A 23,999-nucleotide genomic window follows, 5' to 3' on the forward strand; every position below is an offset into this window, starting at 1 on the left:
CTCCAGCATCATCGCAACCTGGATCTTGATCCCAACCACCTCATCCGAAAACGGATGCATCCCCATCTCAATCCCAATCCGCAGCGCCTCCTTGTACGCCTGCAGCGCCTTCGGCGGCTCAGATCCACCTCCGTGTAGTACACCGCCGTGCGGAGCGCTCCGCCACCGGCGGCGGGAACTTGTGGTACTGCGGCCCGACGCGCGTGTACTCGACGTAGGCGATGTAGGTGAATATGGCGGTGGCTGCGGCGGCGGAGAAGAGCGCAAGCGGGAGCAGGATGGGGTTCTTGCGCCAGATGTCACGTTTTGCTTGTTTGAGGCCGAGGGTCCATTTTTGGAGCGTGGAGAGGGATCTCTTTTGTGAATGTTGGAAGGGTTGCAGGTGGTTTTGGAGGCTTGCACGGGGCGTCTTGGGGAGTGTTGAGAGGCGGCGGGTCAGCGTTGAAGAGAGGGTTCTGGGGAGACGGCGGGTTGTTGCTGGGAACATCTTGGGTTCTGGTTTTCTTTTTCTTTGGGTGTGGTTATTTCGGCATTGAGGGGTTGGTGGTACGTTGTTTGATTGAGTGAATAGGTTTGAATTGGTTGGTGTAAGCAGGTGAGTGAGTGAGTATGAAGAGTCGAGTGTAGGAGTAAGAATTCAATCGCGGAAAAAGAATTAAATTCTATCGATGTTCCGGCCCCAATTAATTGGTCGGAGCTCCCGTCGCAGTATGACGTCGCCCTTTATCGATTTCATTATTCTAGGTACCCTTCTTCTATCTCTGCCTGGATAACGCTTTTCGCTGGCGATGAACTTTTATTCTTAAGTGGAATACTACTTTTACTTCTCATTGTTCTTCTAATGGTCTGAAAATGTGTGGTAGATATGCCCTTGGCGTGGTATGTTACGTCCCTCTACCTACTCGCGTTCTGTAGCCAGAGCACTAGGCATCTGACAAACAGAACAGCGCATGGCCTTCGTGCGTCGCCGCCTCGAAGAACAAGGCCTCCAGGTCGACGAAGCGCCCTCTGATGACGACGTCCGAGAAACATACAACTTCGCCCCGGGGAACTTTGGCGCCGTGTATCGCGCGGATATATATCCCTCCGGACACAACGAGGAACAACCTGAGGACGACGACACTACATCACCGGCCCAGAACAATGCAACAGAGAAAGACGAACAGACGCACCCCCAGCTCAAATACAAAATCCAGAGCATGAAGTGGGGACTGGTCCCGTTCTGGACGAAGCGGAAACCGGATTACGGGTCGATGATGCGGACGATTAATTGTCGGAGTGACTCGCTGGCCGAGGATCGCGGGATGTGGACGTCCATGAAGCGGAGGAAGAGATGTGTAGTCGTCTGTCAGGGTTTCTATGAGTGGTTGAAGAAGGGGCCTGGGGGGAAGGAGAGGGTGCCGCATTTTGTGAAGAGGAAGGATGGGGAGTTGATGCTCTTTGCGGGGTTGTGGGATTGTGTTTCTTATGAAGGTGAGTTTATAGACGTTTATTGGGGTTGGTTATTTGCTAATTTACGGTGGAAGGGGAGGATGAACAGCTCTACACGTATACGGTTATTACGACGTCCTCGAACGCTTATCTGAAGTTCCTTCATGATCGCATGCCGGTCATTCTGGAGCCAAATAGTGAGGCGATGAAGATTTGGCTGGATCCGAATCGGACGACGTGGTCGAAGGAACTGCAGTCTGTGCTGAAGCCATACGAGGGCGAGTTGGAATGCTATCCAGTTCCCAAGGAGGTTGGCAAGGTTGGAAACAACTCCCCTGACTTCATTGTGCCGGTAAGTAGTAAGGAAAACAAGAGTAACATTGCGAATTTTTTTTGCAAATGCAAAGAAAAAGACCGAGCCGGGTGTCAAAGTCGAAGGTGATGGCATTGCGGATCAAAATATAGTCGAGAACGAAGACGATCCGCGTCCAATGAGGGAAAGTGAATGGAGTGAGGACAATGCACCCAAACCAGCAGCAGGCACTAAGAGAGAACGCACCCCCGAGGGACCTGAAGAGGTAGCAGATGAGGGGATGAAGAGACCAAAGACAGAGCCGCTCACTCCTTCGTCAAAGATGGCCTCAGAGCATAACCTAGCATCGAAGCAACAGACAACCCCTGTCGGAAAGAAGATGCGAAGTGCCACTCATAATGAAAAGCCCACGAAAAAGGTAAATGCGAAGAAAGCTGATGGATCCCAGCCAATCACAAAATTTTTCTCAACCTGAAGTTGTTCTGTAATACCGAATAGCATGGTGTGCTATTCGGACTGTGTCCTCAAATGCTAACTCGTCGTGATGCGATATGAGATGCGATTCGAGCCAAACTGGCCTGCAGTTTAACCATAGCTTTCATCAAGTCAAGTAAAATACAGTTGAATAATGTACATGGATTCTCAATGCATCCGCTATTGACTCTCCTGCTGGCGCAGCCTCTGTACCAACTTTTCCCTAAGGAATGGACTCAAACCAAAACTAGATTTCTTGTTAGTACTATTCGGTGCCATTTAAAGGAACTGTGACCTACATTCCGTCCCGAGTTACGATCCGATAAGTACCTATTGAAGTCAGCTACTCTCACTGGAACGTTCTGTACAGGAACACCGTACCGCTTGGCTGATAATTTCCGTTGCTTCCCACGAAATTACCGCTACCATCGACCTCAAGACTTCCAAAGATATCTTCGGGCCATGCGATCCGGCCATATTCGGGCGGCCGTCGGTTGTCAGAAAGATGTATCCAGCCTCCTCGCCCGGCAGATCCAGCACCACCTTGGCCGCTCGCTCCACCGCTGGAATCCGCTGCACTGTGCCGTCTTTTGGCACGTCCACCCGTCAACAGGACACCACCAGAGCCCAAGTTAGCGCCGGATGTAGACGCCATCACCTGGGCTTGGGCGACAGCGTCGGGGTCCTGGTGGCCATACTCGGAGACCACATCCTGTACGATCTTCAGGAATTCCGGGTTCTCCTTAAAGGAATCCGTTGTAGGGGGCAATTTGGAGGTGACGCCAATAGACAATTTAGAGTTTGGAGGTTCTGACGGCAACAATGACAAGATGTGGTTTCCATTAGATGGGAAAACATACTAGATAAATCGTCAGTGCCAATCATCGCAAGGATTAACTCCATTGGAGGCATACAATGTGGGGATGCCCTTCTAGTGTCGAGACGCCCCGGATTTGTGACCATCTTGACAGACTAGGAGTATTACGGGCAAAATTCCTAAAGGCAAACATATTGAATGAGCTCAATTGAGTATGTCGTTAAACAAGTTGGAGGTAAGAATTGAGCTTTGATACTGGGTTTACCTATGACGACGGAAGCAAACACAACAAACTCATGTGACTCCGCGTTCTGGCCGCAAGTCACTCCGCATCAAATAGTTCCTTCACCGGAAATCCATAGAGTTGGGTGGTGTTTTGGTTGATAAACAGTCCTTTCGCTTTTCTTTGGCCTTTTCAATTTTCACTCTCTACACTCATGCTTTGGCGATGCTTTTAATAGTCTAGTGAGTTTTCACAATTGCATGGTGTTGCCCGGTGAGCCCGTCGGATAGAAGAAGATAATGAACTGCGCAGCGGTGCAGTATTGAGAAGAGGTCCGAATCGAACTGCTGCTATCGTTTCATGCGTGATACCCCGCACTTTGTCTAATTATTTATCTGGTTACATTTTGAATCCATTGTTTTGAGCAGCTACCATGGCGACTCCGTCTTCCAAGCAAAATCCCGGCGCAACGCCGACCCATCTGACTTCTTCTCCCCGCCCCTCTGGACCTATGGCTCGACCTATATCGCACAAATCACCTTCAACGAGAACCCCATCAGCTTCCAACCATCAACTGACTTCGACGCATCAAAATGCCACGCCTCTGGCCGCAACCACTGGGGCTGACGATCCCGTCACTCTCAGCTCCCCGTCGGCGCTTCTTGCACTTGGTGGCTATGGCGGGATTAGCCCGTCACCCGCAGTCCATGACGCTTTAGTAGCACCCGGTATGCATGACAGCGACATTCAGGCACTCGGTATGCAAGGCCTGAAACTCGGAAGCGCGCGCGACAGCGACGAAGAGCGGAGGAGACACATTGAGGACGTGGTCCAGGTTCTACGGACACGAGTCGCGGGCAGAGGGGTGTGCAGGGAAGGCATTGAGCGACTGGGCCAGCTCGAAGGCTTTGAGTCGATTTGGCAGGAGGATAGCCTCAGTATTGCGGGAAATTTTGTTGATCTTGAGATTGAGTTCTACCGTGCGCAGAATACAGTGAAGGATGTCAGCCTGAATATCGCAACGCCAGAAGCCACGGACGGTGAACGTCGGGAAGCCACGGCTGTCCTAAAGCGTGATTTGATAGAATCGCCTGAAGATAGAGGACGGAGTTCTTGGAAAACTTTGACTAAGTTCCATGAGAATCTACAGTGGCTGGCGAAGCATGATAGACTCAGCCAAGAAGTCAACTGTTTTGAGGCCATAGAAGGTCTTTACGAAAGCTTGAAGCGCATTTGGGATGAGGAAGGAGATCACCGCAAGTTTTCTGGTATCAACGATCACCTCTGCAGTGGTTGGGTTGGCAAGCCGTGTCTGCATCAGGGAGGCCGTATTGGCCTCAACTTAGAGTACTGGGTACATCAAGCACGCGTCCTGGATGCCAAGCAAAAGAAGGCTTCCCCTGATGACATGGCTATAGATCAGCCGCCCGAATCGTCGATGGACGGCGAATCAGGGAACCATAACGGTAAATGGAACATCATAATAGAGTGTGAAGAAGGATATCCGTCGCTCCGTGTGTCCAAAGAGTGGGTGAATTCCGAGGTCTTTACAGTCATGAACAACAATACGAACGAACCGTCGTCGTCGAACGAGATAGGAGGGTCTGATGTTACTGTTGTTAACTGGGCAGACCCACCAGCGACTCTTCCTTCCCAAGATCAGCAAGATGCAATGGCGCTCGATTCGGGCATGCTAGGTGCCGCACCCAATCGGCGGTTTGTTGCGAGAATGGAACCGCCCCTTGAACTGCCAATCTTGGCAGCTTCGGACATATACAGACACCTGGGCATTCAGATGCCGCAAGAGTTTAAGATGGTAACCTACGATGGACTCTTAGCACCGGGATGGTCACCATTATCAGCGGCGGGAGCTATGGGCCTGGGGCCTGAGGAAGCATCCCAACTTGGTCGCAGAAGGCGCAAGATGGCCGTCCAGACCGTTGACCAGGATGGAAAACCATGTACTAAACAACATAGCTACACTTTCCAACCCTTTGAATCTGTTGCTGGGCGTACGATGCGTGACATCCCCTTTGCGCACCCGCGGCAGCTTGCAGATATTCTTCCGGTGAGTTCAAGAGCAAAACTACTCATGAGAGAAGTTACTGATAATCTTTATTCCCCTCTGACAGACGCTACGCCAATATGCGCTTTTAGCAAACATGATCCGTAACATTTTCAGTCCTCCGTCCAAGAACGATGAGAACAGAAAGGATGCCCAAACAGACTCTTCAAAGAACTCGGTTAGTCCGCTGAAATTCAAGGAACCAGGGAAGCCAAAGAAAGATGTGATCATCTTGAGCAACAACGATCCCAACGAGAAAAAGCTCGATCGGTTGCTCAAGGGCTTCAATAACACAGACAGGACCACGAAGGACAAAGGGAAAGACACATTCAAGTCGAACGCTGACGGTGGCGACGATAATGCCGATGAGGTTAAAGTAGACGTTACATTGCGGACACAGCTTGGTCAAGCGCCCGTCGTGATGTTACTTTTCACGGTAAACGATCCACCCGATTCTGCAGAATCGGCCAAGGAAGAAACTACTATAAGCAAGGTTTCCGTTAGTTTGGAAGTTGGATTGAACGGCCGCGTTTCGGTTGTAGACATGACAGGATTGTTGGACCACTCTAGCGGTCTTGGAGATATGGACGTGCAAGTGACCGATGAACAGAAGAACGAAGTGACTGAACTACAAAACAAGATAGCCCGGGTGCTGGAAATATCTCAAGACCTTGGGACACTCGTGGAATGGATCCTACGATGGATGCAGCAGCGAAAGGGCCGTTGAGAATACCTGTCACATATCCCGGATTGGCTGGGTAGCCGCGGCTACCGCTGCCGCCGAGTGGAGAGGGTTGTGTCGACCAGCCCTGCCTCCAGCGGATCAGTTGAGGCTTGACCAGATCTTCATCTGAGGCTCTGCAGACGAGGGCGGGGACCCAGCTTCCTGTCCGGAGCTAGCCCAGCAATCGATGCTGTACCTGCATAGACTTTATCCCCCCATCTATCCGCCAACAGAGCTCTGCCATGGGGGCTCTCTGGGAACTACGATTACCATGTTGAAAGCAGTTTCCCTCACGAGATCAGAATCATCCGTTGCTAGTATTACCTGTCCACGCGCAGTTGGCGAAGAAATAATCGAACGTGGAGCATGACAACCCAACGGGCAGCAATCGGTGAAAGTGGGAGGAAAAAGGAAAGAAGATCCGGTGGGATAGGGATCTGTAGCTTTACACGTTTCCATACATACATATGCCCAGGCATGCGAGATGCAGAATGAATGTTGTTGCTACCAAGAAATAAAGTTCCGACCCAGATGGAAATGGCGGTGGAAGCGGCTAGTGTAATGCCTGGCTGCCTTATACCAGGGCTGAGGGATTTAATTGTACATCCCAGTGCATGAACAGCCACTGCAAGGAGACCGTTTGGTGGTTTTCCATTATCTAAACCATGAGGGAATAACCAGTATGAGAATGACCTGTCAGAGATCTTCTTTACTTCGTGGGATCCCAAAAAGATTCCCCTCGATGTCCAAAAGAAGAGGAATCGACAGAAGAAAGCCCCAAAAATGAAAAAAAAATAACAAAAAATAGAAGAAGAAATGAGCATGATCAGCTGCGCGAATTACCCAGCTGGACTGGATACCTCATTAAAAAAAGTGATCCATCGAGGGTTTCAAGAAAATATGCATGAGGATTCCTCTGCATGCGTGGACGAGGTATGAGGCATTAAAAATTTCATTGGAATTCTTCATTACAAGACATCCAGAACAAGATCAATGAAAATAAAATTTGTAGTGGAATGATTTTCATTATTCCTATCCCTTTCTTCTCATTTTTGCTCCCTTTGCTCCGTTCCTTGTCGATTCAATGACATGTGGCCATGAATCGACTGTCAATCGACCACAAAACCCCTCGCCAAGCCGAACAAATGTGACTCGCAGAGGTCTTGGCTGATCGACTGGTTCTGACGATGACTCCATACTATAGGAGGACTTTCTCCAAGCTATTGTTCCAGGTATGTTCGACTGTCGTCAACCTGAGGCACTCCAGGCGAGCGATGACGATTCGGGCCGAATCCAGTCAGCGGCGTTTGTCATGGACGGCGGCCCAGGACCAATCAGGGGGCGACGATAAGGGACCCGGTCGAATGCGGAGCATCACAGGGAAAAACATGGTTGGCGACTGAAGCCATTACTCATTATCAGGCTGGCCCATCACAACTATTACTCTAACCCCCTCAATATCATTATTGATATTCCGGTCATTGGATGACAGACATCCCCTTCGCGGTGATTAAGTTGCTTAGATCGTGGGTATCGGTGAGGGATATTCATGGCGGTCACTCCCTTCGGCCTTTCTTATCCGAGGTCGAAAGGAATTTTTCCACGATCAGCTTTTCGGTATGGGACTTTCAGATGTCAGTCATGACGCACTCGTCGGTTGTCTTGCACGTTCAATTACCCGGAAACACTGGAAGTTCTTGCGGGAGCACGCTAAACCCCTCCTGGTTTAGAGACTGCGCCACATTCTATTCTTATGACTGGCTGACGGCGTACGGCGGGCGGAAGCCACCTGCTGCGCACCCGACCAGATCGGGAGGAGAGTGGATCATGGATATCATTCAGAATAGAATATCTAGACCTCAATACAATCAATACACCATTACATTTGATAGACCGAATCTATTCTTTTCGGGTCTCGTTTCACCACGAACTAATAATAACCCTCCCAGTCTCACAATCTCACCCTATCAGGGGAATACTGGTAGTAGTACTAAGAATACATCGCTTTCTCCTGTAGTGGATGTCAACCACAGGGCTGAACCGAAACCTCACCCAAGACGTTCTACTCTTTGTCCCCCTCTTGATTCTAAACTCTCTCGGCCACTCATGATGCAGTTGATTCCTGAATCTCCCGACCCCCGACGCCTATCATTTGCTGTCGTACCGTTCTCACGGAGGAATGATACAATTCCAAGAAGATCGCCACTCCGGGGGACGTGTTGGAGCATCCTTGTACCTCCCAACCGGTTGTGAGGTTTGAAGTGACTTAATCGTGACAACTCCCCTCTGCCTCGACCCTCTTGCACACGCCCTTCGAGGCGGTGCAGACCGCAGTTTCCCTCAAGCGGACCAATCCCTCGCCTAATAACCCTCTAAGAATAACTCTGACTAACCATCTGGGCCGGTCTCGGGGTCTTGGGGGCGGCTTAACTTTTCTCGCTCGTTGCTCGCCTTTTTCGAGAATTTCTTGCCACGCCCCACATCTGTGGAGGTTTATTTTCTGTAAATTTGCCCTTTTTCAGTTTTGGTACTGTGAATTACCGGCTGGCTGTAATCTTGCCGCTTTGGGTGATTATCGAGGATTTCCTTTTTTTTTTATTTTTATCCTTTGATAGACTGCACTGATCATTGTCGCCCAGTAGATAAGGATTTAATCTGTAAAGGCAGTATCTTTGTATTCTCCCCAAAACAGATAAAAGGAAATAAGAACAAAAGCAATTAGATTTCCAGCCATCAATCGGTCGACGCGCTATGATCCACCCACGCGACTATGGCGGGGTGTCTTTTTGAGGGGCATTGATAAGGAATCCTTCTGATAAGTCGCAGGTACCATAGATTTTGATATGCATCGTGAACATCCACCATGTCCATGCCTATCGGAAAGACCCTACCAATACCCTTTCCAGAATGTCTGTTCATCTGATCCCGGAACTCTGTCGGTCAGTATGACAAGGCACATATCGAGACAAAAAACAAAATACAAAGGGTCATTAAAAAGGAAAGCGACGAATAAGATGCAATCCGTGAACGAGTCCCCCCATATGACTTGCTATAAGCCATGCGCCCGATCTACCAATGGGGTGACAGTCCTGGACTATTAGTTGCATGCAACGTTCAAACTAAATGGAGAGATACTCGGGTCCTGCAGCTGATATGCGCCGTCGTCAATTAATCGTTGATAATACCTCTTAGCAACAGCCTGCTTCTCACGTCGCTATCTAAAAGCCTCACTCAGGCAACCCTCGTTCGTTCGCGGTGCGAGTGTATCGAAGGCCTGGTCAGCCGACTGATAATGGTCGAAAAGGGGAGGTCACAATGCAGAGAATAGGTCGAGGAAGTATAATTAAACATCGATAGAAGGCGTCCGGATCACCGTGGCGTGGGGTGCGATTATCTGGGGAAGAGAGATACGGGCTAGAGATATCCAAGCGTCGTCAAGGGAGATTCCGGTGATTAGTATTCACAGCCCATTCTATCGCATTGGACTGGCCCGTTCAAATGACTCTGCCTAGTAGTTTCTTGGTTGCAGATACTTGCATTACTTTTGCATCGAGGTATTTTCTTTACCCATTTCACTATAGTTACTGTATCGGCGCAGAGGAGGAAAGGGGGAGTCATTTTTCTTTTTTTATTTTTGATTTGGATCCATGATGGCTCCATCTCTTTACCCAATTAGGTAGTCTTATTGAGTGCCTGAGGTGCGGACTTGGGCAGTAACCTCGTAATCGACCGTGTATTAGGAAGATAGAACCGTCTAGCCGACGCCTATCGCAGGTTGGTTGGGAGGCTATCCAACTGACTCCATGTAGCTCTTAGTACCGTGTCATATATGTCCAGATAGGAGAGTACCTGATCCATTCAAATGGGAGTGGGAATCAAATGGCGGAGAGCAACCCTTGTCTTAGCTGCAGCCTTGCCGCATCTTCTCAGCGTCCAGACGCTCAACCACAAGATTTGTGGGTTGCGCCTTTTTTTTTCTTGTGGTTTTGAATTTTCTGAAACACCGTAACAACGCATCCACTTTCAATAATTAATTCAAAAATGATAATTCCATGCCAACCATCAGACCAGAATGAGTCTACCAAACTACACGTATCTTTTCTAAAAATTCACTAGATTCTTGAGCTATTCAAAGTTATTTTTTACTAATAATAATAATGTAAAAAAAGAAGTGCTACCTGAATTCAAAGTGAAACCAGTCTGGCAGTTATGCAGCCGGGAAAAAAAAAAAAAGAATTAAAAATGTAAAAAAAAGAAAATTCAGTGGGAAATTCAATTTACCGGCGGTGCCCAGCAACCGAGAATATCGACCGGCGCCATTACCGTAATTTTCAAGCCGAAACCACGCCATACCCGATCGGGATGAATTTGCCCCCTCCCCCAAAAAAAGCTACAATGGATTGAGAGTCTCTCTTTCTCTTAAATTTAAAGCATCGCCTCCCCACCCACTGAACCATTGTCACTTACATCTCTATCCCTTCTATCCGTATACTTACCCATCTCCCTTCCCTTCAACCCGCTTTGCTTTTAATCTCCTCCTTTCCTCTTCCTTCGCTACTTTCCAATCGATCTCTCAGATCGTCGTGTCGCTTTCGTCTTTCTTATCGCAGGAACAAAGCTTCTTTAAGCAGTTGAAATTTACTGGTTCTGCTCTGCATCCGTTGCAAGCTGAGATATCTCGAAAAGAAAAAGTTTCTTGTCTATATCCTTCACACACACATCAATCATTATGGTATGTGATACTCATCGTTCTCTTATCTCACGCCTTTATCGCGTGGTGGTACTCGTTATCGCTTGGATAAGTGCTGACCTATGACTCATCACTACAGTCTGAATCAACAACCGTCTCCAACACGGAGAATGTGCGTTACACTTCTTATTGATTGCTATCATGCTTTCTTCAGCCGATTTCCCGGCTTTGAGGAAACAAACATACTGACTTGCGCTGGCAACAGCTCATGAAGTACATGAACCTCGACCAGCGCGGAAGCGTGCAGGCTGAGTACGTCTGGATTGACTCCGTCGGTGGATGCCGCAGCAAGACCAAGGTATGTATTCATATCCGACCTTCATCCCACAACCTTATCCGTGGGATCGCGTATCGGGCGGGAGTATGGGTCTAGGACATTGAATGTGCACGGCGCACAGACGCAAAGGGATCGTGATCGTTATCTCGACTCTTCGCTGATAAGCCCTGCGCACGGTGATCCGATGCACTCTGTTCCTGCGCCTACCCGGCCCACGTGACCAGACATGGGGACGTCGATTACTGACCCCACTATCTAGACTCTCAAGAAGGCTGTTTCGTCCGTTGACGAGCTCCCCGAATGGAACTTCGACGGTTCCTCAACGGGTCAGGCCCCTGGTGACAACTCCGATGTCTACCTCCGTCCCGTTGCTATCTACCCCGACCCTTTCCGTCTCGGTGACAACATCCTCGTCCTTTGCGAGACCTGGGATTCGGATGGAACCCCCAACAAGTACAACCACCGCCACGATGCCAACCGCCTGATGGAGGTCAACGCCAAGGAGGAGTTCTGGTTCGGTCTTGAACAGGAGTACACTCTCCTCGGTAACGATGGCTGGCCTTACGGATGGCCCAAGGGCGGTTTCCCCGGTGCCCAGGGTCCTTACTACTGCGGTGTCGGAACTGGCAAGGTCTACTGCCGTGACATCGTCGAGGCTCACTACCGTGCTTGCTTGTACGCTGGCATCAACATTTCTGGTATCAACGCTGAGGTCATGCCTTCCCAGTGGGAGTACCAGGTTGGCCCCTGCCCCGGTATCGAGAGTAAGTTGCACCATTTTGTTTCATCTAGTATATTCGGACTAACAATTTTTTGCAGTGGGTGACCAGCTTTGGATGTCCCGTTTCCTCCTCCACCGTGTCGCTGAAGAATTCGGCGTCCGTATCTCCTTCGAGCCCAAGCCCATCAAGGGTGAATGGAACGGAGCTGGTCTCCACTCCAACGTTTCCAACGCCGCCACTCGTGCTGAGGGTGGTATGAAGGCCATTGAGGCTTACATGAAGAAGTTCGAGGCCCGTCACGCTGAGCACATTGCCGTCTACGGTGAGGGTAACGAGGAGCGTCTCACTGGCCGCCACGAGACCGGTAGCATTGACAAGTTCAGCTACGGTGTCGCCGACCGTGGTGGCAGTATTCGTATTCCTCGCCAGGTGGCTAAGGATGGCAAGGGTTACTTCGAGGACCGCCGTCCCGCCAGCAATGCTTGCCCCTACCAGATCACCGGTATCATCGTTGAGACTGTAAGTTCTATCTGGAAAACTTTGGATTAATGTGGATATGGAGCTAACGGATTACACTCAGATCTGCGGTGGCAACTAGATACCTTAACTACCAATAAAAACGTGAAGACTTTTGTTTCCTCTTAGCGCTCGTATACCCTCCGGCGTCAGTTGGGATCGAACTAGGAGAGCAGCCTGGCAGTGTGGAGCACATAGATTTTTCTTTTCTTTTCTTCTCACGATGGTATTTCAGGTTTTCTTTTACTCGGATGCCAGAGCTTGCCTTTGCGTTCATTACCCCATGCCGTTTATATTCTAATTACTTCTCTTTCGTTACTTGTTACTGGGTTATGTGTTACGTCAACAACAACATAGAAGGTTCACAGTGAATTGGACAATCACTAGGAATGGAACAACTGTTTAGGAAACAGGAAGGAAAGGAGCAACCACTGTCATAGTATTATTGTGTATCAAATACAACCAATCACTCTTTGGATGGTTTTTACTGGAGTAATGCTACGCCGAGCTTGATGTCGGTATGATCAACCTACCGTTGTGGTAGGTGATCCACTTGAACTTCAACACTGGAATAATTTCCCACGCTTCCTCTGTGTCTATATCTTGCTCGATAATTGGTTTGTCGAAGTCTCTTGTTGTAACGAATGAAAACTACCAGCAAACATTCGTTCTAGACATAAGTTGCATCTACACTTATCACATGATCCATCATACAAGCCACTCAGCCCTTCCAATATTATATTCCTTTCGACATAAGAATACTACCAAGATCATTGTAGAGAAACGAGACATAACGTTACGGAGCTGAGTTCTTATCACAATGAGCTTGGATTTTGTATAGTATAGTAAGTACAATCTAGACTATCTATCTATTAGAATTAGCATCTTCGTGTTAACGAGATGTAGATAAGTATGTATGAATACAAGTATTACTTGTTGACAATATGGCATCATACCAGACAGAAGTCAACCCAGCGTGACTAGCTAGGTAGTCAGTCAGGTCAGTAAACCCTGACGGGAAAATGCCACGCACGTACTAGTAGTATATATAGTGTACGTACGCAATAATTGGCGGATGAGTTTAGTTAGTTGTTCCTCCTCTTCTTGAAAAGAGAAAATATCCCCGAGCCCAATCCATCGAGACCCCTCTGCTGTGCCTCGCGTCTAGCGGCTCCATCCACGATCTTGTCCGGGTCATTCTCATCGCTCTTGCGTCCGTCAATCACCCGGACCAGGATCTGCATGGTTACCGCGGCGAGGATGCTTCCGCACAGAATGCCCACCATGACTAGGTTGCTTTTCCGGAACTTGAGACGGCCGGGCGCGGCGCGGTCCTCGGCCCAGCCGTTGTATAGGGCGTAGGTCGTTACGATACTGCCCAGATTGCCTAGGCCGGAGACGATGGCGGAGGCGGCTGCGACGCCGACTTCGCCGTGGCGGGGTTGGAAGATCTCGGTGGTCCAGGTCATGGTGATGGGGACTGTGGGGCCGAGGCCGAAGCGACGATTAGGAGGCCGCCGTAGCGGGGCCAGGAGTTGGTGTCTGTGCCGGCGTAGGTGGTGAGGAGGAGGCCGAGGATTTGGAGGAGGACGGGGACAGAGAAAAAGAGGGCGCGGTGGCGGTGGAAGCGGTCGGAGAAGGGGGTTACGAGGAGGATGGCGGCTAGGTCCATCTGTTGGTTTTCTTGGTTAGTTTTATGGTTATGTCGTTATTGTTGGGTTTGTGGTGTTGGTTGGAGGGCACTTACGAGCCAGATTGGGGCGGAGAGGAGACTGAGGTCTATTCCGCTGAGATTCGGGTTGATGGCTTTGATGATCACCGTGGCGTAGCTTTGAACGCCGATACCGACACCCACTACACCGAAGTACATGATGAGGAGGGGCCAAAGGCGCCAGTCGAGGAACACGCGGAGGAGGTCTTGGAGCGTCCATGCTGAGCGATGGTACACGCGCTTCAGGTCGTGGTAGTGGATTTCAGCGTCCCGGCCGGTCAGAGCAGGTGCACTGCGCGGAAACCACCGTAGGTATTTCTTCTTCGGGGGCTGTTCGCCTGGGGGTGTGGGCCGGTCTGGGAGCCACCAGAGGAGGAGGATGCCGACGGCGATTGTTATGACACCCCATACCAGGAACATCCACTGAAACCCGGCGTAGCCTCGGACACCGTCCATCTTTTGGAATCCGGCCGAGACCAGTCCGACAGCTGCGGCGGAAAGCTGCGCTGCTGTGTAGTATTGGCCAATCCGCTTCCCTGTTCGAGACGGAGGGTAAAAGAGGGTGAGGTAGTAGGCCATGCCGGGCCACATGCCCGCGATGACGATACCAAGAAGTAGACGTAGGAGGCTAGGTTAAGTTAGTTACCACATTACGGATTGTCTTAGATGTTGGAAGATCAGAGTTAGAGCTCTAAAGAGCGCCAGAAACATACTAGAAACTCCAGGCGGCTTTCATGGCGGTCATGCAGGTGCCAATGACGCCGACACTAATGACAATGCGACTCATCCAGACATGTGGACTGAGTCTGGACATGATCAAATTTGATGGCAGGTCGAAAATGACATAGCATACGTAGAATAAGGCGAGAGCAGTCGAGATTGGTGGTCGTTCACGTGCAGAACGTCGAAAATAGTGTGGTTGGTGTCTATGTTCATCGTTTGGGCTAGTGAAACATTGGACCGGACGGCTGCGCAGAGGAAATAAAGAACCCAGAAGGCGGGGATGATGCGCAAATCCAGCTTCCTAGAAATCTGTCAGATATGTCTTTTTCTTTTTCCTGGATGAGAGGTGAGAGCGCCTACCTGTAAATGCGCTCGATGTCGGCAATATCTGGCTCGCTACCCGATTCTACATCGTCGCGGTTGTCGCCAAACTGCTCACGTATATCTCCACTATCAGGATTTTTACCCATGTCCGCGGGTGGAAATTGCGACTGAGCTAAAGACATGATGGCGTCACGGCTAAGAATAAGGCTGACCTATGATACCGCGATCTGATGGGATCCTGCAGCACCACCGACGCCACAGACAAACCTCTATCTCGGGTGAGATAGAATGGGACTCTTTAAAGAAAAGTTGTGAGGCAAACGGAAGTCCAAATAGCAGCAGCAACGAGAGCAGAATTAAAACTCCGCTAATGGTGTCGGACAACAACCCCGCACGCCGACAAGGAACTTAAGGATCGACTAGACCGTAAAGTTCACCGAGTGATTTCTTGATGTGTTTCGCAATCAACCCTAAATCTGGAATTAGACCGGAATTTTTCTTTTCTTTTTGCTTGCGGCAGGATCAATATGCAGCAGACGGATAAACCCGTGAGCGTTCGCATATCCTCGGCTGTCGTGTTGGAGTTCCCATGGGTCATAACGGCCCCGAGTCAACTCAATAGTAATGAAAAGGAGCATACCTGAAGAGAAAAAGCCATTGCGGGTATTGTCTCCGATCGGTCTATTTGGTAGTTTGATTGACTGTGAAATTAAAAAGAGGGTTCAACGCTGATAGCGACTGATAAAATTATTATCGATAGCTCGGTAGCTCCTCCGTAGAATATCCAACTTTAAATCCAAGGGCCGGATTGTGGGGCAACAATAGAATACCCGTCTCGTGCTTTGATCGTTTCGTCGCAGGTGTCCTAGGGATATTCAACAGTAGGAACAATATATCAAGAGTTGAAGTTCAACAGGAACTGAAGAAGGTTGAACGAAGCAGTCGCAAAGTAGGGATAAATGTTCTCGACTCAATCCATCCGATGCTCGGCGGAAAGAAAGGCAAAAAAAAAACGGATCCACCAATGAGAAGCTTGGAACGCGGAAGCATAACTGAAGAATCTCAATTGACAGAAGTTGTGGAGAGGGACAATTATAAGAAGTCCAAAGAAACCAGAATGACTCATTCGGATAGCTTCAATCCGATGTCGGGCCCTTCATCACCCAGCTTTGGCTTCAGTGGGTGCCAAGTGACAACAGCAACAACATGGGGGGATCGGTGAGCCACCCGGTGAACTTGAGAAAATCTTTTTCTCAGCTCGAGAACAACAATGGCTTCAAAAAACCGTTGCTTGTCTGGGACAGTTTTGAAGGATTCTCCAAACTCGGTGGACTATCGGGGGCATAATCGTTCTATAGGTGTCAAGCTCTGCGCCAACTAGAATTGTACTTGCCATCTGCTGCCTTGGAAAATCAATCCATCCACCGTATAAAGCTTGCTCGCCTGGTATAGTTCGTCTTCATAATGACCATTGGTGTCTGGGAGCACTTCTGTGAGTTGAAGAGAAAGTCAACTAACAACGGTCAGCATGACTCAAGTCCAGTCTGACTTCTGAGTAGCAGAATCTTCCTTGGACTAGCTAAGCATGGGTGCATCAGTGTATCCCTTATCAGATAATCTTCTGGTTCATGGCTGTGTTCTGAGGAAGGCCATGATGATAACAAAACTGTTCTCAATGATGTTCTTAGCAGCCTTTAGATCAGCAAATTCTATCGACTCAAGCAGTCACCGACTGCCATTTAACATTCAATGTCCTTAAAATCTCAAGATAGTAAAAGTCACCTTCCACGTTGTCACCATTGTGCATCGACGTATCCCTTTGCATCATTTTTGTCAGAGCCATCGGGCTAGTATGATGCCTTTGCTATGCGAAGATGACGTTCATTCCTGATGAGTTTGATCCTTATCTAAAGCACCGTATTGTAATTCTCTCCTTTAGAAGCCGCGAAGTGCACATATATCTGCTCAATTGTCATATATCTCTTTCTCTTGAGCTGAGTACAATAAAAACACTAAACGAGAAAAACAGGTGTGTTTAGGGAAAAAAGGAGCTATGATAGAGAGACACGAATAAGCTCACTGTACACCAGAGTTTTGATATCAGACAGAAACATACAGTATAGAATGAGGACCACAGAAATATTACCTGGGCATGGTATGCTATCCATCTTACGTAGGCATGTTGGAAAGGAAACAAGCTCAGGCTGACATTGTACCTGCACGCATATCCATAGCATTGGAACCCTTGAGAACATCCAAGCAAAGATATTAAAGAAAGAAGACTATTTGCTCTGCTAGATATGGAAACCGGTGCTGTGTTAGATAGGACATGTGACCCCAGCCAAACAGTGAATAATTCCTGTCGTTTGTTGTCGGCTTCTGTTTGTATCTTTCCCCTCCCTCTTCTTCCTCTTCTCCCCCTTCATCCTGTATTCGCTTTCCACTCTCTGTACTCGATACGTTCTTCTTTCTTTCTTGAGTGTGTGCAGACTTTTGATACTGCTAGAACTACAAAGAACAGCTTTCAGGTGAGTATTCCCCGGAATCTTACATTCTCTCCCATATTAGTAGTCGACCAAGCAACAGACACTTCACTCTTAGGGAGATTCACTGTCCATCTACACATGCATTGCTTACACGTCCCATGCTTTCACTCACTGAAGTCCTAAGCTGACATCGTTCTCTTGTAGCTTCTGGTCCTTCACAGTGACAAGCGTCCATATACGGACAAGATGAGTGGCTGGGGTGCTGATGACGGAGCGGCTGGATGGGGGACTGCCGGTGATACTGGTAGGTGCTCGTGATCATGGGTGTAGTCATGGCTTTGCCCATTTCCTGTTTTGCTCGATGCATAGATTCTTATACTACTCCTCGATGCTAAAATGTAGACAGCTGCCTACACTGATGAGAATGCCAACCCATCCGGCAACTTCAAAGATCCTGGCCTTGATGGCGATGCCTGGGAGACTACGTCTGCTGGGAATGAACAAAATGATGACAACAGATGCCGAAAGTAGGTCAGCTTCTATGGCTCTCCCCTTTTCATATGCTAATGCATGTACAGCTGTGGAAGCGATGGTCATTTCGCCCGTAACTGCCCTGAGCCCCGTAAGGGTATGGCCTGCTTCAACTGCGGCGAGGAAGGGTAAGCAATAAGACAACGAGACGATTCTCTGTTGCTGAAATAAGCTGCAGGCATAGCAAAGCTGATTGCACCAAGCCTCGTGTTTTCAAAGGCACTTGTCGCATTTGCAATCAGGAAGGCCATCCTGCTGCTGAGTGCCCCGAGAAGCCTCCTGATGTGTGCAGGAACTGCAAAATGGAAGGTAAGACAATGACGACTGTTTTTTGCACGAGATATACTAATTTATCGTTACAAGGCCATAGAACCATCGATTGCAAGGAGAACCGCAAGTTCGACCTAAACAACATACCGGACAAGCTTCCAGAGGAGGCCTGGGCAGCCATGCAGAAGGCTAGCGAGGAAAAAGATCTTGAGGACTTCCGCGAAGTATGCTTCTTTTCGACATCCTTAAAACTTTTCATATGTTACAGGAGCTTACAAGAAGACAGGCTTTGAAGATCTACTCTAAGGCAGTCCCTGATGCGACTTTCGTTGATATTGAAAACAAGATGCGCCAGGACAACCTTAACTTTTACCTCATTGCCATGGTTAGTAGTACTAATGCTACCATTCCTGAGTACTAATAGCATGTTTGGGAGCAGGAAAAACCAGTTGGTGACTGTATCAGCGTGATCAATCTTCAAGGCAAGCTGGACTGCAAGTATGTCGTTGGGTTTTACTACAGTCAGAAGCCCCAGCGTGCCAATCTCAAAGAGCGTTGGCCTGAGTCGAGTGAAGAAAACCTTGAGCGCCTGGAAGATGCCGGTATCCCTTATGATCGAGAAATCCCAAAGTGCTCAAACTGTGGAGGTAGTCCATACCTTCGCATCCCTAGAAAGGAAGATAGCTGATGAGTTTTGCAGAGATGGGTCATACTGCGCGAGGCTGCAAGGAGGAGCGTGTTGTTCATGAACGTGTTGAAGTGAAGTGTGTTAACTGTAGCGCCGTCGGACACCGTGCCCGTGACTGCACTGAGCCTCGCCGCGATAGATTCGCTTGCCGTAACTGCGGGTACAGCCTTTCTCTGTTCAAATGTATGATCATGTTGCTGACCGTGTGCAGATCCTCCGAGCATAAAGCATCCGACTGTCCTAACCCTCGCTCTGCAGAGGGTGTTGAGTGTAAGCGTTGCAATGAAGGTGATACAATCCAGTTCAAATTAACACATCCCTATATGCTGATATGTATATTTAGTCGGTCATTTTGCGAAGGATTGTCCGCAGGCCCCTGCCCCGAGAACGTGTCGCAATTGCGGGTATGTACGAATTCCACTCCTCTAAGGCCTCACTTTTCTTTTCTTTTGAATTTTTTTCGCTCTTGGTGTGTGATAAGATCTAACAGAATAGATCCGAGGATCACATTGCACGAGACTGTGACAAGCCCCGAGATATTTCAACTGTGACTTGCCGTAATTGTGAAGAAGGTTAGAATTGACGTTCCATCTCATTTAGTGTCATCAAGCTAACACGAGCGTCAGTTGGCCATTTCAGCCGCGATTGTCCGAAGAAGAGGGACTGGTCAAAGGTCAAATGTAACAACTGCGGTCAAAGTAGGTTAAACCACGATAATATCTCTGAACAGTCTTGTTAACACTAAGTACTCAGTGGGCCACACCGTCAAGCGCTGCCCTAGCGACGCAGTCAATGATACCGGTATAGGCGACAACCCGGATTTGGGGAATAATGGCAATCAGAATGCAGCTGCAGATGATGGATGGGCTACCGATAACACTGGAATAGCCGACCACTCGCCTGCCGAAGAAGGCGGATGGAAACCAGGTTGGTAGACGTCCAGCGTGCCGGTCAGAGCACGGCGTGAGTCGGATTGATCGTTTGATACGGTGTCTGATGTCATCGCATGTGCACGGATCGTCCTCGTGTAGTCTACTCCAGGTTTTCTTTGAGCTTTGTCCATTCTCAGTCAATTTGGTGCGAATCATGGAGCATGGTAGCAACGCTAAATTCGAACGGCGGGGCCGGGAAAAGAAGTCACTCACACGGACCGGGATACAATCTGGAAAAGGAACCACTCCTGTCTCATGATGGATTGACTCCATTATCTGCTTGTCTCGGAATTAGTGAAGTTTGAATGCACTGCTACAGACATTTCCATCTCCGTCATTGGTTCTTTGCATTCCGGTAATACTGTGTACAGTGTATGCGTAGGACTTTTCTGCGCCGTAGTTGGTTTATGCTTTATAGGCCACCACCGACCCGATCGGATGATTGGGAGTCCATACCTAGCCAGGTATACTTACTCGCAGAGGGTACAAAAAACATCGGCCACTTATTGCCAGGAGTTTTGTTTCTGTGTACGCATCAAAGGAACCGGGCCAGTTTATGTCGGGTTTACCTCCATGGGAAACATTGGACATTGGACTGATGATTGTTTGGGATTGCTTTGGCCCAATGCAAGGATGAAAGTATGGGTCAGGTAAATTTGTATTTGGAATGGTTAACGTGCTGCCGGCGAAAGAAATTTAAGTGTCAAGAGTTACCATAAATTCTTTTAACATTAGAATGGCTGTTGCATTGCAAAAACACAACATTCGGTCTGTCTGCTAATACAGCATGCTCATCCTATCCTTGCGGCCCCTCTCAACTTTGTAGCCTGCGAGATAAGCCAAGTAACTACCGTATAGAACAACCCCTTGTCAATTGTCATTCGTTATTTCATCGTGCGCCGCAGACGATAAGGAATACCATGGTTCCATTAGAGCTTTGGCAATGAATTCTTCCTTCGTCATCTTCCCGCTATCCATGAACGCTTTGTTTTTATCTTCTCCAAGGCTTCATTATACTTCTTCAACTCCTTGAGCTTCTGCGATGCGAGTCCCTTAAGCTCTTCTGCCTGTTCATATTCCTTCCTACGCTTCGCCCACTCAGCAGCTCCTAAACGTTGACGGAGCTTTGTAAATGGAAAACTGTAATAGTTATTAAAGCTAGATGAGAGGAGTATATACAACTACATGGCCCTAGAAGCTTGTGACCACTTGATAACTAGAGAGTTCTCTCTTTTTATAGCCTGGTATTTTTGCCTCTTTCTTTTCCAAGATATGTATAAAGATATCAAGGTATCTCAAGTACTGAGAGATAATCTTAGGTAGCTTATTATCTTCGCAGTCCTATTTATTATTAATAAGTTTATCTTGGAGAAGCTACCACGGTGTTAAGCTAAATAGCTAGGTCCAATATATGACTACTTAAGATCTACTACTCTAATAATAGTAAGATCTTCTTTACCCTAAATAATTAGATTTGCTAAGTTAAGATTATCGTAAATTAATTTAAATTTGCTCTAGTTATATTTCGTGTGGACCAAGTTAGGTATTAAGGTTTTAAGGATCTTAAACAATATATATTTACTCATAGCACGTATTTACCAAAGATCGAGTTTGGCTGGTGAACAAGCTGTTCCCAGTCCTGGTCAAGAATATACTGAAAATAATCGGTCGTCATTGTAAGCCCCTGGGATCGATCGCCTGGATATTATTACTTAGTCAAACACAGTTAATTGCTAAACAAAAGAAAAGACATACCAAACGTATTAACTCCTCCGTCCTGTAAAATGCAGTGTACCTTGAATGTTAGCGGCTGGTAGACTACCAATCTAATCAAAATCGAGCTTAAAGATCTGAAGAAGAAAATTTGCTAATTATCTATAGATAAATTCAATATCGCAATCACTGATATCCTCTTTTATTACTCTACTAAAATGCTTGGTATTGGGATCCTAGAAAAGTTTACTAAGCTCACACCATTAATAAAGTCCATTATAATAAATAGACCAAGACCTAGTAAATTACTAATAGCAGGACCCCACGCTTGGACTATTAGGACGGGTATAGTAGTTCTATCGCGGATAAGACCTAATGCTAATACCTCCATTGCAACCTTTTTATTGGCGTAATCATCACAGACCATCCCTACGCGAGGGAAACGAACCATCCAGGATAAGATCGATAAGCATATTGGTATCCGTAGTGTCAGAGGAGCTTCCAATAGATAAGTTAAAGTACTTGTTGGATCAAGATTTAGTGAGTAGATTTGTTCATGGACATGAGGTGAACAAACAAGGGGTCTCATTGTAATATGTGTTGGCACGTGTCCTGCTGCCTCAGGCGGAGAGCAATATTTCCTTTGCACATTACTATGTTGATATGATCTCAAAGATTCCTCATAATACAGAGGATAGGAACCCAAATTTTTCACTTACTTAGAGGCTAGTTTGCTTACTCTTACTACAGGCTCTTAGGACAAGTCAGCCAAATAATTTATCCCGCCCACATCTGTTTCTCAATAGGTCTGATGAAGTACAGATACTGAAGATGGACCAAGAGAACTCTTCTACTTCCAGAGAAAATCTCCAAATTTGATAAAGACCCGATATCCGAAGACAGTAACGACTGAAAGAGAGTAAAGTTAAGTGTGCAACAGTTTTGTAGTTATAGACTACTAATACGCTTGGTAACTGTATATAGAGACACCGCTCTGTTATCAATGAAGGTCATTAAATTACACATATTTATTTGACTCTGAGGAATGGGGTTGAGCACGAACAGCAGCGTCTTTCTTCTCCTTGGCAGCCTTGCGTGCAGCAAGTTACTCAGCTATACAGATATTGTTTAATTAAGCTAGAATAACTTTAGTATAGGCTATATAGACTATTAAAATAGTAGTCTCTGAGTAGAGAAATCACAATTCTTCTATTATTTCTGTTATCGCCAACAGTTACTCTGTAGTCTATGTGTAAGGACAACCCAACCAATGCGACCCAAGACGGGCTGAGCAAGCCGAAAACAAAAGCAAAAGGCATCCCTTACCGTCCGCATTTAGGCATCCCGAGAACATTCTTCGAATCGGGCAGCCAAGCAACGTGGTCATGTACGTGCCTCTAAGTTTGCAGCATTCGAATATATTGCTCCACTGGGATTAGCATCGGAATGTGAGATGAGATGGCTGTGATGTAAGGGGTAAGTGGTCCACTGGTTGTGATATTAGGTGGAGTAGCGGGTGGTGTCCTCCGTATACGTGTGGCTATTTGTATTCTCTTTGTGGTTTAATAGTTATATGGTCTTGGATCTATATATGTTCATACATGTAAGTGTCGGTTCTTGGATGACTGGTTCTCATGGACATATACACTGCGCGCTATGTTTGATTAATATCCTCACGGTATCTGAAGTGGATATGACCTACACGATTGCACAGCAGTAATACGAGCTTATTCTCGTACATTGTTGATATGTTCTGCGGTGTAGCGACAGATATGCAAGGGGTGCTTCTCTTGCCATCTATCGGGAGTGATCCGGTGGGATAACTTTATGACAGAAAACTTTTTATTTTTTTCAAGGTAACCTTGCTTCCTTGTGCTCTTCTTGATTCATGCAAGTTTGCTGTCTGTTTTTATTATATCAAGTTTTCTTTTGGTATTATAGATCTATTCATGATATTGAATCGCTGTACGGAGTATGGATTAGTACTTTGATCTATTGATTTAAAGCTGGTGGACACCCTTGCTTCGTTGACAAAAAATGCATGTCCTTGAGTACATTATATTTCAAAAATAATGAAACCAGTCTTCTCTACAACTCATCCAACATATCAATGTATACATGGCATCGGCGATTGAGTCATGCTAATATCAAAATGCCTCGGCTTCGGACAAGCGCCGGCCATGGGAGGCGGGCCTGTGACGGTTCCCCATACTAACCCCAACCCAACTCTCAACCTTCCCCATCAATTTGAACGTACCGGCCCATACATGACCGCAACCATCAGATTCTATCCCGACAAATGCCCTGTA

The 23,999-nt window shown here is 47.6% G+C and overlaps 6 protein-coding genes across 6 annotated transcripts; 4 read left to right on the forward strand and 2 right to left on the reverse strand.

The window, feature by feature from the left end:
• Positions 1-852: 852 nt before the first annotated feature.
• On the forward strand, positions 853-2,219 carry ANOM_000999 (SOS response-associated peptidase; the record flags this gene model as incomplete). The annotated part of the gene is made up of 4 exons (XM_015546257.1): positions 853-879; positions 948-1,473; positions 1,527-1,783; positions 1,839-2,219. The coding sequence occupies 4 exons, from the start codon at positions 853-855 to the stop codon at positions 2,217-2,219; spliced, it is 1,191 nt and encodes a 396-aa protein (XP_015411367.1).
• On the reverse strand, positions 2,162-3,259 carry ANOM_001000 (uncharacterized protein; the record flags this gene model as incomplete). The annotated part of the gene is made up of 4 exons (XM_015546258.1): positions 2,162-2,465; positions 2,518-2,548; positions 2,600-3,077; positions 3,133-3,259. Coding segments are annotated over 4 exons (687 nt in total), but the record flags the coding sequence as incomplete, so codon positions are not given.
• A 432-nt stretch (positions 3,260-3,691) lies between these two features.
• On the forward strand, positions 3,692-6,050 carry ANOM_001001 (RNA polymerase II mediator complex middle subunit MED1; the record flags this gene model as incomplete). The annotated part of the gene is made up of 2 exons (XM_015546259.1): positions 3,692-5,326; positions 5,391-6,050. 2 exons carry the CDS (start codon positions 3,692-3,694, stop codon positions 6,048-6,050), a joined length of 2,295 nt encoding a protein of 764 aa, XP_015411305.1.
• A 4,443-nt stretch (positions 6,051-10,493) lies between these two features.
• glnA (glutamate--ammonia ligase) lies at positions 10,494-12,790 on the forward strand (the record flags this gene model as incomplete). Its single annotated transcript, XM_015546260.1, has 6 exons — positions 10,494-10,779; positions 10,877-10,909; positions 11,003-11,095; positions 11,334-11,838; positions 11,894-12,315; positions 12,377-12,790. Coding segments are annotated over 6 exons (1,107 nt in total), but the record flags the coding sequence as incomplete, so codon positions are not given.
• Positions 12,791-13,397: 607 nt separating this feature from the next.
• On the reverse strand, positions 13,398-15,458 carry ANOM_001003 (putative MFS transporter; the record flags this gene model as incomplete). The annotated part of the gene is made up of 5 exons (XM_015546261.1): positions 15,107-15,458; positions 14,877-15,047; positions 14,737-14,829; positions 14,056-14,651; positions 13,398-13,984 (listed from the first exon to the last, which is right to left on the reverse strand). Exons 1-5 carry the CDS (start codon positions 15,250-15,252, stop codon positions 13,398-13,400), a joined length of 1,593 nt encoding a protein of 530 aa, XP_015411307.1. The 5' UTR covers positions 15,253-15,458.
• Positions 15,459-17,802: 2,344 nt separating this feature from the next.
• On the forward strand, positions 17,803-19,980 carry ANOM_001004 (putative zinc knuckle transcription factor (CnjB); the record flags this gene model as incomplete). Its single annotated transcript, XM_015546262.1, has 13 exons — positions 17,803-17,860; positions 17,963-18,083; positions 18,135-18,215; positions 18,266-18,396; positions 18,451-18,581; positions 18,644-18,742; positions 18,797-19,004; positions 19,058-19,205; positions 19,257-19,315; positions 19,389-19,449; positions 19,541-19,617; positions 19,672-19,743; positions 19,799-19,980. The coding sequence occupies 13 exons, from the start codon at positions 17,803-17,805 to the stop codon at positions 19,978-19,980; spliced, it is 1,428 nt and encodes a 475-aa protein (XP_015411308.1).
• Positions 19,981-23,999: the final 4,019 nt, after the last annotated feature.

This window comes from Aspergillus nomiae (genome assembly GCF_001204775.2).
Source record: "Aspergillus nomiae NRRL 13137 chromosome Unknown contig00014, whole genome shotgun sequence".
NCBI classification, from domain to species: Eukaryota; Fungi; Ascomycota; class Eurotiomycetes; order Eurotiales; family Aspergillaceae; genus Aspergillus; species Aspergillus nomiae.